Source organism: Nicotiana sylvestris, chromosome 2, assembly GCF_000393655.2.
Source record: "Nicotiana sylvestris chromosome 2, ASM39365v2, whole genome shotgun sequence".
In the NCBI taxonomy this organism is placed as follows: Eukaryota; Viridiplantae; Streptophyta; class Magnoliopsida; order Solanales; family Solanaceae; genus Nicotiana; species Nicotiana sylvestris.
The window spans coordinates 45,607,143-45,623,523 of record NC_091058.1 but is presented as its reverse complement, the minus strand read 5'-3'; the positions used below and the strand labels follow the sequence as shown (position 1 = coordinate 45,623,523).

Here is a 16,381-nt window from a genome sequence, read left to right as displayed (position 1 = left end):
GGTAATGCGGGAAAGACCTAAGCACTAAGACAAGGCGGCTTAGTGCCAAGACAGTGGCATTGGCAACACAGTGTTGTGTTGGCTTAGGTGAGCGGACTGGCACCTAAGTAATTTTTGGGAAAACGACTTAGAAAGGGAAATGGCATCATGGCTTGGTGACTTGATGCTAATATCAGCTATGGCATTAGCAAAGGGCATACTTGATCAAGTAGGGGCGACTTGACATAAACAAGTGGTTGTGGCAGCGGTAGTGTATGCGGCTAAGTCAATGGCGACAAGCGGTGGCTATGACATTGGGGTGGAGCAGTGTTAAAGGGAAAGGCTAGGCGCAATACCAGCCTTGGGCGTGCAGCAGCTGGCCAAAAACACGCACATGCAGTGCACATGGAGCGGTTACAAAGTGTGCTGGGCACATGCTGTGCAGTTGGGCGGTTACAAGTGCCTTGTCCAAGAGTAGCTGATCATGGAGCTAAGTTGATGCATGTTTTTAAGCATGTTAGAGCATGACATGAAGGTTTTTGATCATGGGTGATCATGGCCTATCAGTTGGGGGTGTCAACTGAAAAGGGCTGACTACACTATAAATATGTGTGCTAGAAGCCCCTAAATAAGGGAGGGAAAATAGGCAAGATGTAGGCATAGGGTTGTCTATGTCAAGGCTTGATCATGGAAAATTATGTGCCATTGCCTTGCCAAAATTAGTGGGCAGCACGAAATGTCTTAGGCAGGGGCTTTTATAAGGCAAATGGTGCAAGAGCCGCCAATTTTGTGAGTTGGTGTCTGCCAAGGGTGGTAGCACCTTGCCATACTCGAGATTTTTCTTTGTAATTCATTTATTATAAAACGTTGGGAAAGGGTTCCCGTAATTCTGTGTGTGCCTTTATATATCTTATCTTGCCTGGAAATTATTCTAACTGTTAAACCTCGAAAGTGAAGCTGAGCTAAGTAGGGACTTCACTGCCGCACAGCGGGCAAGTTTTCGGCGAACAGAAAATGCCCCTATGACAACTGGTATTAGATCTAGGTTCGGGACGAGGGCGATATGGTCATGGACAAGACGGCAAGACAAAGGATCAGTGTGCTTGTTCGTGGAAGGGACTGTCCGTGCTTAGAAAATTCATGAAAGGCAAGCAAGGCAGTATGCAAAATTTCGAGTTCATGGGTGCTAAAATCAGTGGTAGGTTCTTTCAAAATCAAGTCAGTTGCATGCTAGATTTGCTATGGGAAGAACGGACAGGAAAAGCAAATGAGAAAAACGTTTCACTTGAGGGCAAGGACAACGTAATTCTTACAAGGATGCTAAACTTGTGATGTCTTTGCAAATGGAGAGCATGTGTTGGGATTATTCGACGAGGGCGTCGAATTCAACTGGTTGGGGTGGTTTGTTAGACCCTTGACAAAGCTGATCAGCAAATGGTGTGGCAGTGTCAAGGATTTGGCATGATAGCCTTGCCATTGGCCTATCTGCGGGGCAATCAACATGGAAGACAATGCGGGCATTGTTAATGGCAAAAAACTATTGCAAGGCTAAAGTGTGACGGACTACACTACTGTTGCAAGGCTAAGGTGTGACGGACTACACTAAAACACGAGTGGGGCTATGTTCAAGCAAAGGCCAAGTTCATTAAGGGGCAAGGCTGGTTGGATGAAAGCTTGACAAGGTAATGCGGGAAAGACCTAGGTGCTAAGACAAGGCGGCCTAGTGCCAAGGCAGTGGCAGTGGCAACACGGTGTTGCATTGGCTTAGCTGAGCGGGCTGACACCTAAGTAATTTGTGGGCAAATGACTTAGCAAGGGAAATTGCATCATGGTTTGGTGACTTGATGCTAATATCAATTGTGTCATTGGCAAAGGGCACACTTGATCAAGTAGGGGCGACTTGACATGAACAAGTGGTTGTGATAGCGTGTGTGTGTGCGACTAAGTCATGGGTGACAAGATGTGGCTATGACATTGGGGCGAAGAAGTGTAAAAGGGCAAGGCTGGGCGCAATGCCATCCTTGGGCGTGCAGCAGCTGGCCAAAAACATGCACATGTAGTGAACATGGAGCGGTTACAAAGTGTGTTGGGCACATGTTGTGCAATTGGGCGGTTACAACTGCCTTGTCCAAGAGTAGCTGATCATGGTGTTAAGTTAATGCATGTTTTTAAGCGTGTTAGATCATGACATGCAGGTTTTTGATCACGGCCGATCAGTTGGGGGTGTCAACTGAAATAGAAAAACTGAAAAGGGCTGACTACACTATAAATATGTGTGCTAGCAGCCCCTAAATTCGTCTAAGTACCTAGGGAGGGAAAATAGGCAAGATGTAGGCATAGGGTTGTCTATGTCAAGGCTTGGGCATGGCAAATTATGTGTCATTGCCTTGCCAAAATCAGTGGGCAGCACGAAATGTCTTAGGCATGGGCTTTTATAAGGCAGATTGTGCAAAAGTCAGCAATTTTGTGAGTTGGTGTCTGCCAAGGGTGGCACCACCTTGCCAAAATCGAGATTTTCTTTTGTAATTCATTTATTATAAAAGGTTCAAAAAGGGTTCCCGTAATTCTGCGTATGCCTTCATATATCTTATATTGCGTTGAAACTATTCTAAGTGTTAAACCTCGAAAGCGAAAGAAATCAGATGAAGGCTGAGCCAAGTAGGGACTTGAATGCCGCATAGCGGGAAGCTTTTCGGCGGATAGAAAATGCCCTTGTGACAACTGATATCAGAGCCAGGTTCAGAATGAGGGAGAGACATCCATGGACAAGACGGCAAGACAAAAGGTCAGTGTGCTTGTTCGTGGAAGGGACTGTCCATGCTTAGAAAATTCAGGAAAGGGAAGCAAGGCAGTATGCAAAATTTCGAGTTCATGAGTGCTAAAATCAGCGATGGATTATTTTAAGTCAAGCCAGTTGCATGCTGGATTTGCTGTGGGAAGGACAGACAGGAAAAGAAAATGAGAAAAACGTTGCACTTGAGGGCAAGGACAACATAATTCTTACAAGGCTATTGAACTTGTGATATCTTTGCAAATGGCGAGCATGTGTTGGGATTATTCGACGAGGGCGTCGAATTCAACTGGTTGGGGAGGTTTGTTAGACCCTTGACAAAGTTGATCGGCAAATGGCACGGCAGTGGTAAGGATTTGGCATGATGGCCTTGCCATTGTCCTATGTGCGGGGCAATCAACATGCAAGACAATGCGGGCGTTGTTAATGGCAACAAACTGTTGTAAGGCTAAGGTGTGATGGACTATACTAAAACACGAGTGGAGCTATGTGCAAGTAAAGGACAAGTTCTTCAAGGGGCAAGGTGGGCTGGATGGAATCTTGGCAAGGCAATAAGGGAAAGACCTAGGCACTAAGACAAGGCGGCTTAGTGCCAAGGCAGTGGCATTGGCAACACGGTGTTGCATTGGCGTAGGTGAGCGGGTTGGCACCTAAGTAATTTATGGGAAAATGACTTAGCAAGGGAAATGGCATCATGGCTTGGTGACTTGATGCTAATATCAGCTATGGAATTGGCAAAGGGCAGACTTAATTAAGTAGGGGCGACTTGACATGAACAAGCGGTTGTGGCAGCGGGCCTGTGTGCGGCTAATTCATGGGAGACAAGCTATGGCTATGACATTGGGGCGGAGCAGTGTCAAAGGGCAAGGCTGGGCGCAATGCCAGCCTTGGGCGTGCAGCAGCTGGCCAAAAACACGCACATGCAGTGCACATGGAGCGGTTACAAAGTGTGTTGAGCACATGTTGTGCAGTTGGGCGGTTACAACTACCTTGTCCAAGAGTGGTTGATTATGGGGCTAAGTTGATGCACGTTTTTAAGCATGTTAGATCATGACATGCAAGTTTTTTATCATGGGTGATCATAGCCTATCAGTTGGGGGTGTCAACTGAAATAGGAAAATTGAAAAGGGCTGACTACACTATAAATATGTATGCTAGCAGCCCATAAATCCGTCTAAGTACCTAGGGAGGGAAAATAGGCAAGATGTAGACATAGGGTTGTCTATGTCAAGGCTTGAGCATGGCAAATTATGTGCTATTGACTTGCCAAAATTAGTGTGCAGCACGAAATGTCTTAGGTAGGGGCTTTTATAAGGCAAATTGTGCAAGAGTCGACAATTTTGTGAGTTGGTGTCTGTCAAGGGTGGCACCACCTTGCCAAAATCGAGATTTTCTTTTGTAATTAATTTATTATAAAAGGTTCAAAAAGGGTTCCCGTAATTCTGCATATGCCTTTATATATCTTATATTGCATTGAAACTATTCTAAGTGTTAAACCTCGAAAGCGAAAGAAATCGGATGAAGGCTGAGCCAAGTAGGGACTTGAATGCCGCATAGCGGGCAGGTTTTCGGCGGACAGAAAATGCCCCTGTGACAACTGATATCAGAGCCAGGTTCAGAACGAGGGAGAGACATCCATGGACAAGACGGCAAGACAAAAGGTCAGTGTGCTTGTTCGTGGAAGGGACTGTCCATGCTTAGAAAATTCAGGAAAGGGAAGCAAGGCAGTATGCAAAATTTCGAGTTCATGAGTGCTAAAATCAGCGGTGGATTATTTTAAGTCAAGCCAGTTGCATGCTGGATTTGTTGTGGGAAGGACAGATAGGAAAAGCAAATGAGAAAAACGTTGCACTTAAGGGCAAGGACAACATAATTCTTACAAGGCTATTGAACTTGTGATATCTTTGCAAATGGCGAGCATGTGTTGGGATTATTCGACGAGGGCGTCGAATTCAACTGGTTGGGGAGGTTTGTTATACCCTTGACAAAGTTGATCGGCAAATGGCGCGGCAGTGGTAAAGATTTGGCATGATGGCCTTGCCATTGTCCCATATGCGGGGCAATCAATATGCAAGACAATGCGGGCGTTGTTAATGGCAACAAACTGTTGTAAGGCTAAGGTGTGACGGACTATACTAAAACCCGAGTGGAGCTATGTGCAAGCAAAGGCTAAGTTCTTCAAGGGGCAAGGTAGGCTGGATGGAATCTTGGCAAGGTAATGAGGGAAAGGCCTAGGCACTAAGACAAGGCGGCTTAGTGCCAAGGCAGTGGCATTGGCAACACGGTGTTGCATTGGCTTAGGTGAGTGGGCTGGCACCTAAGTAATTTGTGGGCAAACGACTTAGCAAGGGAAATGGCATCATGGCTTGGTGACTTGATGCTAATATCAGCTATGGCATTGGCAAAGGGCAGACTTAATTAAGTAGGGGCGACTTGACATGAACAAGTGGTTGTGGCAGCGGGCCTGTGTGCGGCTAATTCATGGGAGACAAGTTATGGCTATGACATTGGGGCGGAGAAGTGTCAAAGGGCAAGGCTGGGCGCAATGCCAGCCTTGGGCGTGCAGCAGCTGGCCAAAAACACGCACATGCAGTGCACATGGAGCGGTTACAAAGTGTGCTGAGCACATGCTGTGCAGTTGGGCGGTTACAACTACCTTGTCCAAGAGTGGTTGATTATGGGGCTAAGTTGATGCACGTTTTTAAGCATGTTAGATCATGACATGCAAGTTTTTTATCATGGGTGATCATAGCCTATCAGTTGGGGGTGTCAACTGAAATAGGAAAATTGGAAAGGGCTGACTACACTATAAATATGTGTGCTAGCAGCCCATAAATCCGTCTAAGTACCTAGGGAGGGAAAATAGGCAAGATGTAGACATAGGGTTGTCTATGTCAAGGCTTGAGCATGGCAAATTATGTGCTATTGCCTTGCCAAAATCAGTGGGCAGCACGAAATGTCTTAGGCAGGGGCTTTTATAAGGCAGATTGTGCAAAAGTCGGTAATTTTGTGAGTTGGTGTCGGCCAAGGGTGGCAGCACCTTGCCAAACTCGAGATTTTCCTTTGTAATTCATTCATTATAAAAGGTTGGGAAAGAGTTCTCATAATTTTGCGTGTTCCTTTATATATTTTATGTTGCCTTAAAATTATTTTAAGTGTTAAATCTTGAAAGCGAAAGAAATCAAATGAAGGCTGAGCCAAGTAGGGACTTGACTGCCGCACAACGGATAAGTTTTCAACGGACAGAAAATGCCCCTGTGATAGTAGGGAATGTGACTCACATTCTCCAGTTCAAGTTGAGAATGGACCGTCCTATTTATGCATTAGAGAAATCTAACATTATCAGATTTGGGAACTCGTTAACAATTTGTCCTGTTAAGCTTGCAAATTTTTTTATCATAAATGTATGATATCACTCCTTTTCTTCTTCATCCTCAGCACTTGCGGGAGTTTACTTTTGGGGAAATTGCTTTTCGAGTTACAACATGTACTGATAGACAATCAGTGATAGTGTGATGAAGGTGAAACAACTAAGCGTACTTATATGTATGGCCAAACTCAATAATATTTGGCAGTTTAAGAAGCAGGTATCTAGGAAATTTGCTGCACTTTCAGGTTTTTTAGTTTCTAGCCGTTATTATTGTTTTAGGCTATGACTTGTATGGGGTCATTTTGTGGCTACTGGGTGATATAAGTTTGGCCCCTATCTTTTACTCTTAAGTTCCGAATATGTTTCCAGAATATTTTTTTTTCCAAACTACATCTTAAAAAAATGACCATTGAAACAAAAGTCTTAACTAAGAATCCAACACAATTCACATCTGGCAAAGGAGAACTGGTTGCCAATAAAAAAAAAAATGTAGATGAGTCTTGCACCTGAGATTACTCCCAAAACTATTTTAGACATCTAAAAGAAAAAGGCTAGAAACTAAAAGGCTATATTAATAATGTTACATCTTCCATTTTTCATGTTCTACTTTATTATTGGAAAAATGAAATTGACCCTCTTAACAAAGATTGACTTGAACAAATAGAATGACTAAAACTGAAAATCTGCCCCTAAGTTTTCTGATACATTCATTTTTGACTCACTACTACCTTGGAGACCTACCAGAGAGGCACTTCCCACAAGAAACCAACTTCAGTAAGCTCTTCGGCCTCCTACTTCTTGTTTTCAATCGCGAAAGCTGCACCAATAAATAATTCTGTAAGTGATGACTTCAAATAAATCAGTACACTCAAGTAAGTTTGCTTTAAATCAGTTTTCTTGAATGTGAGTTGGTGTCTCTATTCCTGTTAAGCCTCTAGCTCTATCAAATCATAAAACAAAAGCAACAAAAACCTACAAACGAAACCAATAGCACTAAACTGAAAATGGATTCACATCCCGTTTACACACACCAAGACTATCTTCCCGTTGATAAATATGCCAAAAAGAACATGAAACTGGCTCGATTATGCCAGCCTACTAAATTGGGTGCCGTAAAGCAACATGTCACCACTAACCTGAATAATACTATTTATAGCTATAGCCTGATATTATTTAAAGGCCTTTTATATTCAAATATGTGACACCTTTTACAGAAAACTGGTTGTATTGGCTGCATGTTATAGTTTTAAGTTTTAACATCTCATGCACTGCCCAAGCAACAGTGGAAACTATGAATATGCAATTGTCCCATCTATTTCCCTTTTTGGGAAGGCAGAGGTTTTTGCTAAAAATTTCAGAATATTCAACAGGAGGGAATAGTCTCGAAGCCATAGAATAGGCCAGTTACTTTGCTATTTTCTAAATAACCAAAAAATAAGCTATTTCTAGCTTCGGAACTCAATAGATAATGGGCCCGCCTCTAACATGTGCCTACAACACATCCCGCGCTATACTCCCTTTGCCATTGAACCGAAGCCTATGGCATAAACCAGTTGCTTTCCTCCTTTTTTTTTTTTTGTGTGTGTGTGTGGGGGGGGGGGGGGGGGTAAGAGATGTCTTGGTCCATCATAACCAGGTAAATGGAAGACAAAGGCAGCCAGTAAGGAAGCATCTTCATTTGACATGTGAGGAAGTTAATCTTCATACTTGCTTACAATTGCAACTGTTTTCTTGCAGTATGTCAAGTTCCAATTAGTGGCAGAATGCAAGCAAATTATGTTGACATACTCAGAATCTAAGATGCGCAGAAAATATTCAAGGACTCTTACATTCAAAAAGAAAATAGACTTTTGAAATCTGTTTACCTTTCGGCGGGTGATTCTTTTAGCCTTCCAGCAAAGCAAGCTCCTTGATCTTGGCTCTAATCTCCTGCAGAGAAGAAATATCACATTACTACATGAGAATCAGCAACTCAAACAAGGAACATTTACCCTTTTTCCAACAACAATTGAATGTTAAGTATAAACAGTTATACCTACTATAAGAACTATTTGATATAGGAGCATCATTCCAAATAAAAAATAAAAGTAACATTCCATATGTACGAGTGACCGCCATCCGAAGCTTCAGTAAAATTGCTATAAGACAGATTTCGACCAATGTTGTTCCAGAGATCAAGTATGAAAAGAGGAAGTTCTTTGAGTAGAAAGGTCCACTTTCAGCTTCATGTGGCGCTATATCAAGGAACTATTATATATTTTATATTTTTATAATACTTGATAATTAAGAAAACTAGCAAAAGGTATTTATCAAAAAAAGAAAAAAGAAGAATTACAAAGGTATGGAAAGATATATATAATACACATCTGTAGAGAGATGGATGATACAGAAACATGCAATTGCAATATCCTCTGCCTAACTAACTTGTAGGAGAAAATTGGTGCCAAGTTCATAACTTGCATGGACAATAGGCATATGAAACTCGAGGAATGGTGTTTGTGCTTTCTGCTTTTAATTCAACTAATGATATCTACACATGATGAGTATAAGAAAAAAACTAAGTGGTGCCATATCTTCTGATGTTATACTCAAAGGTCAATCTACACTCTCAAAGAAGTATAGATAGCTTGTAACATTTTCTACGGGGTCTTATAGTTGATAACTGGTGAAGGGACAACACTAAGCTGGAGTGTGTGTTTCTAGCATGTGTATCTCTCGATCCACTTACCTGTGAAGGATGGAGGCTGCTTCTGGTACACATTTCATATAACACAAATATTCACCCCTATATCTCCTCACCCAAGTAATGAGTAGGACATTCTCTAATCTTTTGCGCATCTGTACTACTATATAAAATCAAAACAACTTAAAGAAATAGTCCTGTTTTATGCATTTAAATGGGATATTATCTATATCTTCAAGCAAATGAATGCGAAAATGGTTCAAGCAAATGAATGTGAATATGGTTATATATACAATCATATATATAACGTGGTAATACAAGAAAGATGGGAAAAAGAGGTACATACAAATTCTCTTGTTCAAGCTTTTCAGCAATAGAAACAGCCTTGCGTTTTGACCAGCTACTTGGTTGTGTATATCCTTCTGCCTGCTGAATTACGTGGGCAAGAGATACCTTGCTCTTAACTAGGCTCAAACTCTGGCTTCTATCCCCTGATTTTCTTCGTTCAGGTATGGAGGTGGATGAATTTTTTGCTATAGACATTGTCCCTCCCGGCAAATCAGATCGTGTATTGTTGTCGATCTGACCATGGTGTTTTAATTCTCTTGGAGAAGCTTCCTCTTCAATTATCTCGCTATCACCTATTCCTCTTGAGTCAAGCTTTGCAAAAGCCAAACCTTCTCTGACATTTACTTGCGTCCTGGTGTTTTCATCAGGACCTGCCATTCTCATCCCATTACCATAAATGCTGGGGCTTGCACCTATATGAGATGCAGACAAGACCATTGGTCCAGCCCTGACGTCTTTCCCCGATTCACATCTGATTTCTATTGTCACTGGGGATCCAAGAACAGACTCAAAAGCTTGTAAAATATGACCCCTGAATTTCTCTACCTTAGATTTCGTCAGATGTGAGCTGAAGAGTAACTGCACTGTTGGAGCTGCAACGAAATTAGCAAATTAGATGAGCGCACACACCGTCTACAATGAAGCATCACTGAGCAGTATTTGATACTGTTTTTTCCAACAAGATGTCAGGACAACAGCATAATAACCTAAAAATGCTTTGTACAAGGAAAAAAAAATTGCAGCATCTGTCCATTCAATTTTGAATGACAATATGACACACTGTACATGAAACATATCTTTCCAACAGAGTCCCTCCTTCCCTCTCTCATATGTCATGTGGAACATATGCAAAGCATATACAATTGCTACAAGTCAGCATGACCTTTTTTTTCAAATGTTTGAATTACAGGAAGTCCAAAACTACAACAATTAGATGCCAGTCAAAAGGGTATCTTACAACAGAATGAATATGGACTTACAAACGGAACCAAGTTAAAAAGTGAAAAGAGTAGTATTCAGGAAGGCAAGCAATGCATTTTGTTAACATGGATGTAAATTAAGCAGGTAACCAAAAGATGTACATCAGGAATGAGATAAAGAGAGTTTCAAAAGAATGAGGGAATAAGAATGAAGCACTAAAATCACTCTCGGAATAACAGCCTGCTACTACAGCAGCTGCAACAGGGCTTTCAAATGAAGTGCTCACCATATGCATGTCAAAATGTGCCCACTTTATGTTACTAGGTTCCAAGTCAAATCCACCTCCCCCACAAAAATAGCAAGTTTAACATCCTAGACATCTGTAAATATACGCTCAAGATCTCTATTAACCAAGAAACCAACGAATATATCCAAGAAACTTGAATAGACAGGGTTGTCCAAGAAAGCCCAACCAACTTCTTTTTTTATGGTCCAGATTTTTTTCTGAATAAGAGAAAAGAAGCTTTTCTTGGATCCACTCCATAATCGTTTCTTAAAAGATTGCAGGCCCCATAACAATGTTAAAAATAACCAAGATCTGTTTTTAGCTAATGTTAATGTGTTAAACTGATCTAGCCGAGAAAACTTTTCCAGTTTTGACCTGCTGATTAAACATGCAGTTGAAATGCACAAGCAATGAAAATAATTAAGAACAATTCACTAGTCATGACCACAAGACATAGCTAATGATACTTGTAAGAAACCTAAACGAATGTACCTGCTCCAAAGCTGAGTGAGGTAAGCTTCCCTTCTCGATACATGAACTCTTTTAAGCCATTTATTTCGATATTTTGAAGCACTTCTAACCATATTTCTTCAATATCATGGTGCAACTTATCAGGAAGCTGGCCACTGCTCATTCGATTTTTATCACTAGAGACGCTATAAGCCTTCTGAGCAAATACTCCAGCTCCATTATGCCCTTTTCCACCAATGCAAACACCTTTCATCCTGGAGTCAGAGTAAATATCACCAGAACTTCCAGCTTGAAAGTTTTCTACCCTACCTTTTGTGTCTTTGTGTGGCAAGTCAGCATGCTCAACATTACTTTTCCTGGGTCTTTCCGTTCCCCCTGCATTATTCAAGCCTAGTGGACTTTGAATAAAACTAGTGTCTGCAGAGGAATTGGGCAACATATACTGCTGGTCTGGAGCAAGTTGCAGCAATGCAGCTGTAAGCCAGGTAAGTCTGTCATTTGACATTCTCAGCTGCTTTTCAGCTTCAGACAGTGTTTTCAGAGCTTGACGCAATTTTTCCATATCCTGTTTTGATACTGCAACCAAAGAACAGAGGAAAGTAAGATCAAGCTGAACCTGGAGAACAATACGATTAAGATGGCATATAAAGTCTGGAAGTTCCTGTGAGATTTTATCGAAAGAGCATGAGAAGGCAATTAGTTGACTTGAGGAACGTGATATAAGATTCTAGTGGCAAATTGCTTGGGAAGCCATGTTGATTAACTTTCATTTGCAAGACTTATAAAGGGAAATGCAATGATGTACTGCCTGGCAATCATGAGCTGTTTGCCAGTAGTTTAGTATCCAGTATCATATAGATCTATCAAGCAGGACAACGAATAACTCATTTATTACGGAATAACCAAATTATGGAGCACTTACATGCTTGGCGGCGAAAGAACTTCCTCCGAGGCCTTTCTTTTGTGAAGTCATAGCTCCCTGCAAGTATATCAGTTATGACTGTAGCAAGTTGCGACATTAAAGCTAAGGGTTCGACACCAGATTCCATGATCTCCCTCAAATGTTTCACCGTATTGACAGTGTCTGCAGATAACGCCAAGTCAAGTAGGTCCACTAATTTCTCATCAGATATAAGTCCAACCTGTAATAGCGGTCAAGTCATAAAAAAGTTATCAGAATGTTTGATTTACATATATAAAATTAAGTTAACAGGCAACTTTTCAAAGAAGATGAAGCAAAGCTTAGCCTCTACAGAGAATAGCATGATTTTCCATAGAAGTCATCCATAAAAGCAAGTGGAAGTAATTCTAATAAAGCAGATTCCACTTCTTCATCAGAGAACAATATCTACTAAATGCCTTTCTAAATTGCTCGATATTATTATGCAACACGCAATTACAAGTCCATTAGAGGCAATTTTGGTTCTATAGGAAGCTTAAAGTACATTCAAATGTGCGCCAAGGCTTCTATCATATAATTGGATAACCTGTTAAATTTCACATTCAAGATCCCTAATGCTTCAGCAGCACTGTAAACTGATACTTAAACCTCTTACAGTTAAAACATGATATCCTCTTACGAAAGACAAGGCGCATTCCTGAAGTGAAAGATACTTAAACCTCTTACAGTTAAAACATGATATCCTCTTACGAAAGAAAGGCGCATTCCTGAAGTGAAAGATAATAGTTTAACTAGCCTTAGACACCTAACTTCCTCATTTGGCTAAAGCTTTTTGCTAAAAACTTATGAAACCAAATGGAAGTCAATCATATGCCACCCTCTTGGTGAAAGCATACTTTAAGGTAAAAAGAATGAAAAACTAAAATCTCCTTCAAACGCTGTGAAGGTCTATGTCCACCTGATAAAAGATGCAGTATGATAAATCAAAGCATGTTCAGTAATCTCCCCATTGAGGAAAGGGAGCATGAAAGAAAACAAAACTCTTGCACAAAAATTTTGAACTTTAATTTGGACATTCCATGCATACATTTGCAAATAAAATAAGGTTAAAGTGAGATCATTAGATAAATAATATAAATGCTTTAGCAATAAAGTATGAGATCTTGGTCTGCCAAGCAAGAAGGAGTTCCTTGGCTTTTGATCAGAGAAAATGCCAGAAAACGCACCAGCTCCTGCACAAGAGGAACAGAGATTCTCTGCCCAAGCAAACTCAATTGCTCAAGAGTCATTTCAGCATCTCTCAACGATCCATCTGATCTTGATGCAATAAGCTTGAGTGCGTCCTTATCGATTTCAAGATCTTCTTTGGTTGCTATCCACTGCAAAGTATAGATGATATCCGCATCCTTTAACTTGGGAAAAAAGAATTTCTGGCACCTAGATATGATTATATGAGGCAAGACATCAAGACTTGAGGATACAAGCATGAAAATGACTCGCCTAGGGGCTCTATCGACGACCTTTAGAATAGCACTCCAACAATCAGGTGACAGTGTGTCACAATCATCAAAAATAAAAACCCTATACTGGGATGGCAGTTTGGAAACAATCATATTATCAAGAAGATCCATCATATTCTCAAAATCAAAATTACTGACAGGACCTATTTCCCTTATATTCCGACTCCTTCCCATATCATGTGCAACGCAAGAATCACAAAACCCACAAGGCTTGGGATGCTCAATCGATTGGCAATTTAATGACCTTGCAAATATGCGGGCACATGAGGTCTTTCCTGTTCCATGGGGCCCATAGAAAACATAAAGCAAGCCAACCTTTCTCTTAACAGCAGCATTTGAAAGAGCTTGTGCAACTAAATTCTGTCCTACCAGATCCCGGAAAGTTCTTGGCATATACTTTTGTGTTAGACTCTGGTGCCTACTATTGCCACGCCTACGAAATTTGTGTTTCTGACCTGATCTAGCTTCCGAAGCAAGATCCGAGTCAAGTTCTTGCTTTAGCAAATTGTCAGCATAGATACCCAACTCTCCCGAATAATTGTGAACCCAAGCAGGATTGTCTGTACTTCCCTGAGAATTTGAAGCATCCAGTAGTAAGGGCAACGCCTCTGCCTCAGATTGACTAGATGAACTCGAGTATTCGGACATTATTGGCATATCAGCAGAGTCCCTCCCTCTGTGACCAATACCACTTCTTTTTGACCTTGGGTCAGACAAACCACAAGATAAGCTCTTACCTGCCATGTCAAGAAATGATTTTCCCCTATGATGAATCCTTGACCAGTTCCAAGGAATTCCACATCCATTCCTTGGAGCCCTTGCCACATTCTGGTTGGCATACTCTTCGTAGCACTCTTCTGCATGATATTTTTGGTGAGCTGAAGCTTGACCTAATGAATTTGAGGCCACAGACATTTCATTGTGGGCAAGAGCATCTCTTGAAGGAACAGAAGCCCGAGCTCTTCTTGCCCGTCGAAACTTGCGCTGTTTTACTCTGCTACTTCCATAGCCACGAGTGGTTGCCTCCGCTTGCACTGCAAATTTCTCATTACGAGTTTGCCTTCCATGAGAAGAAGCTACCTCATCACTGTCCATTGGAACATTATTTAATTGCTCAGAGAGGGTCCTTATTCGATCATCACACCTCTGCCTCTCTATTTCATTGCTAATTCTATCCCTTAGTTCAGAGTTCTCTGAAACAGTATTGTGCACCAAATCATCTGGACGCTCATCCTTGAAGTCAGTTCCCAGATTCCTACCGCTTGATTCTTCTCTCCTAACTCTCCTCCGCTCTCGAATTCCACTCTTGCTACTTCGGTCACTCGGAGCCCCTGCTACTCGCTCAGTATTAATCTCTGCAGAAGCGACTCTAGATGTCGATCGGCCAGCTAAAGGAGGTGAGCTTCCAGATAAACCTCTAGCATTCATAGGCCGGTCTACGCCTAGAGACCGCCTACCACTGCTGACAACAGCATCCCTCCTTTCACTTGTTTTAAGAAGGGCATCGACAACAGAAGGAGAATGCCATGAGGGTGGACTTGCAGAAGGATCCCTCAACGACCTTGACCTCTGAAGGACAACAAGCTCCCTCATAAGGGACCTGTCACCCAAGATGGGGCTCTGCTTATGCATGTGGTTCTTCAAATGAATACAATTTGTCAAATGTATGTGGTTTCGTAGGTGATCACTAATGTTTCCATTTGCATCCTTAAGAATCCGGTCACGGACAGCCCTGGTCATGATCAGTACATATATTGATCCAAAAACGGAAATATTCTTGAATTATGATTAGACTTCAACCAATGCATCATTCTCTCTCTAAATCTTCTCAATTATGCCCAAAAAAAAATCCAACTTTAAAATGTCTTCCAAACTCACCAGTAAAATCTCATTAGTAACACCCCAGAACCAAGTAATAATGACCTAATCAAACTCAATTCCTCAAAGATTCACCTTCCAAGACTATCAACCACACCCGGCAACTATTATACACCTTCACAATTAACCAATCTCACGTCCAGTGACTGCTAAAATTCCCAAGCAGAAAAATCTTAAACCAAATCATTAGGCAATAAAAATCCAATTAGCCAGCTGCCACTCTTGCTTACTACCCAACAAAGAAAACAAAGCGAAAACAAAAACTCATCTCAACTATAGCATAAAGATTCCAAACTGTCCGCACCCCAGTATATTTAACTCAAATACTCACAGACACCAAACAGTGATTCGACAATAACAAAGCAGCCCCACTTTTCTTCTCGAACAACACCTGAATTAACCAACCAAAAGTTTCAAGCTTTAAATAGCTTATTAGAAGTAAAGGGTCACTGTATATTCTGACTAAATGGTGGTAATTAAAGAGAAAGCAAAGATGAGAGAGAAACACTACATTACTCACCTGAATCAAGAGAGAAACTAGTTGTTCTAGTGTAGTGGCTAAGGAGCAAGTGACCCGTTACTATCATAAAAAGGTCTTTGTTTTTGGTTTACTTTTTTCTCAGATCTCTTTGTATACCATAGTTTCACATGAACTTCACGAGGGCTTCCTTCAAGAAAACGATAGAAGTTGCCACTCACCTCACAAACACACACACACACAGAGAAGAGCATGTGCATATGTGATTGTAAGCACTGTTTTAATTACTACTATATGTTTAAATGCAGAAATTGAGACAACCAGTTATGAGCTGAACAGAGCAGAAAATGGGTAGTGTTTATATTTACTAGACCAGAAGAGAGAGAAAGATTCGTGGGTGTTTGTGAAATTGTAAGAAAAAAGGGGGGCTAGAGAGAGAAAATTAGCAGAGCGAAAACACAACTATGTAAATGTTACTGATAGAGATAGAGAAAGGGAAGAATCTTGGAAAATTTGCTGAGGAATTTGGGTACACTTTTGCAAGAGAAAAAGGAAAAAGAGTTCTTTTTTGTTTTTAGCATCAAATAAATATTAATGATTGTTGGATTTTGAATTAAAATCTCTTCTCTCTCTTTTTCTAATAATGGTTTCTTTCTTGGCGTCTTTTAACATGATTTGCTTAATAATTAAATAATCATAGATTTGATTCTCCAACTATATGGTTATTAAGATGACAGTGAAGTCGGAGTAATAAT

General features: G+C 41.0%; 1 protein-coding gene across 1 annotated transcript; it reads right to left on the bottom strand.

The window, feature by feature from the left end:
• Window positions 1-6,590: 6,590 nt before the first annotated feature.
• On the bottom strand, window positions 6,591-16,151 carry LOC104247862 (protein STICHEL-like 3). Its single transcript, XM_009803992.2, has 7 exons — window positions 15,669-16,151; window positions 12,977-15,539; window positions 11,772-11,991; window positions 10,871-11,425; window positions 9,170-9,764; window positions 8,006-8,069; window positions 6,591-6,957 (listed from the first exon to the last, which is right to left on the bottom strand). Exons 2-7 carry the CDS (start codon window positions 15,008-15,010, stop codon window positions 6,865-6,867), a joined length of 3,561 nt encoding a protein of 1,186 aa, XP_009802294.1. The 5' UTR covers window positions 15,011-15,539; window positions 15,669-16,151; the 3' UTR covers window positions 6,591-6,864.
• Window positions 16,152-16,381: the final 230 nt, after the last annotated feature.